Raw genomic sequence first — 3,680 nt, 5'->3', positions numbered from 1 at the left:
AAAAAACCCTCCCAAAGTCCCCACTCTGCTCCTTTTTCCTCATCTAAGAAGTTTCCCAGTGACCTGTGACAGCCAGGAAGGCGACTTTGAGCTCCAGTGGGGACGACCAACGGAGCAGAGTCAGAGAGATGTAGGGATTTTTTCTGTGGATGGGCAGGGACAAGGAACTCTGCAGAGCTGAGATGTTCTAGAAACACGGGGGTTTATTATTACAAATAATGGGTAAAGAGGGCTTTGCCTTCAGCCACCAGCCTGGGCTGGAGCAAAGCCCTAAAGAGAGAATGGGGAGAGAGAGAGAGAAGAGAGCTCAGGGGGAAAAACGGGGCAGGAGCAGGGGAAAAACGTGGGGAGAAAACAGGAGCAAGTGAGGTGAGAGAGAGGAGAGGGGATGGGCCAAGAGAGGTGAGGGAAGAGGGTGAGAGGGCCAGAGGAGAGAGGTGAGGGCAAAAGGGAGGAGAGCCAGGACAGGAGGGGGGAGAAGAGCGGAGAAGAGGAGAGAAGAGCGGGGGGGAGAGGACAAGAGAGGACAAGAGGACAAGAGGGCGATGCTCTTGTTCCAATCCATTCTATCTCTTTTTGTGTTGAATATTCTGATTTACAGTGACCAACCGGCGTGAGATACAAACCCTACAGACTTTGCACTGCTACATCACCATGTCATTTTATATTCTAAACTCTACAGACTCCTTTCTCATGCCCTTGTTCCCTGATGCCTTTGCAGGGTGGAAAGGCAACATTTTTGAGTCTTTTGTTTTCCTGTCTCCAGCTCATCCCTGTTTTCCTCCCTGCCATGCTCACATCTCCAAACTGGCTTTCATTCCTATTTCACTCACAGGTTTTACACCCGCACTATTTCTCGCCGTGCAGTCACATCCATAACTTCTTCCTGTCCCGTCTTTCCCAACAGAGAGACAAAGAAAAAAAAAAAAGAGAGAGAATAAAAAAAATAAAATAAATAAATAAAAAAATCCCTCTGGTGGGCTGCGATTCGCCCCGAGCAGAGAACCCCGACGTCACGGACACGCGGCTATAGATGGAGCTCGGGAGCCCCGGCACAGCCCAGCACAGCAGCCCCCCGAGCTGCGGGATGGAGCGGGCGGGGGGAAACGCGGGGCTGGGGGCGGCTCCGAGCCCCGGCCAGGGCACCGAGTGACGGGACAGGGGCTGCCCCGAGCCGCGGAAAAACAGCCGGGGGTGGTTTCTTTTCTCTCTCCCACCCCACCCCCCCAGCCCCAAATCGCCTCCCCCCAGAGGGAGAGAGGAAGGATGAAAAAAAAATAATAATTCTGCCAAAAGGGTGAGTAGAGAGATTTTTCTCGGTTTTATTTTTGGGTTGGGGTTAAAAAAAAAATTAAAAAAATAAAATAAATCAAAGGAGGGTGAGGGAGGCTCCTGGGTTGTTTTTGGGGAGGGGGGTTTGTCTCTCTCCGGGGTTTCGCATCTTCTCCCCCCCCAGGAAAGATCCCAGACCCCCCAAAAGGGTCCAAAGAGCCCCAAAGGCTGAGCCCGGCCCTGCTCCTGCCCCTCCTGCCTCCCGCAGCCGCTGGGGGATGTGGGCAAGGCAGTTTTCATCTTGGAACACAAGGAAACGAGAAAAATCCGGCGGCACCATCAATTTTTTTTTATTATTTTTTTTGTGTGTTCTGCACCCGGAGATGTCTCACCGCTGCCTGCAGAGACATCCCTGAGATACAAACCCACCTCTCGGAGATTAAATCGCTCCTAAAAATGAAATTTTAACCCGCGATTTTAAAAACCCCAGATGGTTTTAAATTCCTCCCCATCCCCCCTTTTCCCCGTTCCCTTTTTCCATCCTTTGCATGAGGCGATGGAGACACCGGCCTGTCTTATATAATCGCCGAGGGAACCCTCCCGCTGCTGCTGCTCCTCTTTTTTTTTTCGTGTTTACAGCACAAAAAAATCCCCCTGGAGCGACCCCGGGGAAGGATTCTGTCCCGGAGCCGGCGGGGAAAGAGGGGCCGGAGGGAGGGGGGGACAAAACTTGGGCAAAGAGGGAAAGGAGGGGGAGAAAAGGAGTGTAAAAACAAGAATAATCCCATTTTTTTCCCCCTATTTTTTTCCCTTTCGCTTTGTGTCAGGGGCACCAGGATGGAAACCAGCAACCTGCGCAGCCGGAGAAGGTCGGCTGGGTGCGGAAATTCTGCGGGAAAGGCATTTTTAGGGAAATCTGGAAAAACCGTTATGTGGTTCTGAAGGGGGATCAGCTTTACATCTCGGAGAAGGAGGTAGGACCGGTTTCAGTTTCCTTTCCCATCCCCCTCTTTCCTCCTCTTTGCATATGAAAGGCGCAGCCCCGGCAATCCCAGCCCCGGCCAGAGCCGGGGGGTTCCTGGGGGGCTTCTCTTCTCTTCTCTTCTCTTCTCTTCTCTTCTCTTCTCTTCTCTTCTCTTCTCTTCTCTTCTCTTCTCTTCTCTTCTCTTCTCTTCTCTTCTCTTCTCTTCTCTTCTCTTCTCTTCTCTTCTCTTCTCTTCTCTTCTCTTCTCTTCTCTTCTCTTCTCTTCTCTCTTCTCTGTAAAATTGTGGGGATTTCCTTTCCTTTCCTTTCCTTTCCTTTCCTTTCCTTTCCTTTCCTTTCCTTTCCTTTCCTTTCCTTTCCTTTCCTTTCCTTTCCTTTCCTTTCCTTTCCTTTCCTTTCCTTTCCTTTCCTTTCCTTTCCTTTCCTTCCCTTCCCTTCCCTTCCCTTCCCTTCCCTTCCCTTCCCTTCCCTTCCCTTCCCTTCCCTTCCCTTCCCTTCCCTTCCCTTCCCTTCCCTTCCCTTCCCTTCCCTTCCCTTCCCTTCCCTTCCCTTCCCTTCCCTTCCCTTCCCTTCCCTTCCCTTCCCTTCCCTTCCCTTCCCTTCCCTTCCCTTCCCTTCCCTTCCCTTCCCTTCCCTTCCCTTCCCTTCCCTTCCCTTCCCTTCCCTTCCCTTCCCTTCCCTTCCCTTCCCTTCCCTTCCCTTCTCTCACAGCTGGGATTGAGCCATTTACAGTTTGATCTTTTGTATTTTTCCTCCTATGGCAAGAGGAAAATGGGGAAATTTCACATCCTGCTGTAATAAATGCCCCCCTCCACTGCCCACTGGGCTTTGGGGTTTAGCGAGGTGTTGGCACTGGAGGTAATGGGATGTGACTGTCAGGCTGAGCCAGCACCTGCCTGTCCTTGGACGCCCCCCCCTTGTGCTTTTTTTTTGTCTCCATAAATCCATCAGGGACAATCCCCAGGCCTTCCTGTCCCATCCCTCCTCCTTTTTATCCCCTGTGACATCCCAGAGCTGCACTGGGCAGGATGGTGCCCCACAGGCAGGCACAGGGTTTGCTCCAACTCAGGGAATTTGGGATAAATCCGAGTCTCTCTGTGTTTCCCCCCTCACTGGAGGTAATTTCCTGCCAGACCGTGGTTGGATGCCTGGGATGCACCAGGAGAGAGGAAGGCACAATTTGATTTAAGGCTGGTTGAGCCCTGGACGTGGCACAGGCAGAGGGTTTGTTATAACAGAGAAATGGCCTAAAAAAAGTGGACTGAACATCCAGGTCGTGCTGAGCTGTTTGCTGACATTCCAGAGCTCGCTGCCACCAACCTTCTGTCTGCTCCAGAGCCAGAGAGAGAAACACACAGAACAGGCAAGAGATGTCCAGGTAGCTACAGATCAAATCCAGGGAGGCCAGGAGAGGGATGAGGCT

The 3,680-nt window shown here is 52.0% G+C and overlaps 1 protein-coding gene across 1 annotated transcript in view; it reads left to right on the top strand.

Annotated features, from left to right (window-relative positions):
- Positions 1–1,276: 1,276 nt before the first annotated feature.
- Positions 1,277–3,680, top strand: part of PLEKHO1 (pleckstrin homology domain containing O1) — a gene marked incomplete at its 5' end in the record, with an annotated part of 11,961 nt that continues 9,557 nt past the window's right edge. Inside the window, 2 exons of the mRNA XM_083879013.1 lie at positions 1,277–1,297; positions 2,100–2,246. Coding sequence (XP_083735139.1) covers positions 1,277–1,297; positions 2,100–2,246 — 168 coding nt within the window. The remainder of the gene's footprint in view (positions 1,298–2,099; positions 2,247–3,680) is intronic.

This window comes from Zosterops lateralis, assembly GCF_965231275.1.
Source record: "Zosterops lateralis genome assembly, chromosome: 27".
Classification (NCBI taxonomy): Eukaryota; Metazoa; Chordata; class Aves; order Passeriformes; family Zosteropidae; genus Zosterops; species Zosterops lateralis.
Note: the sequence above shows the minus strand (reverse complement) of the source record. Positions and strands in the feature narration are given on the sequence as shown.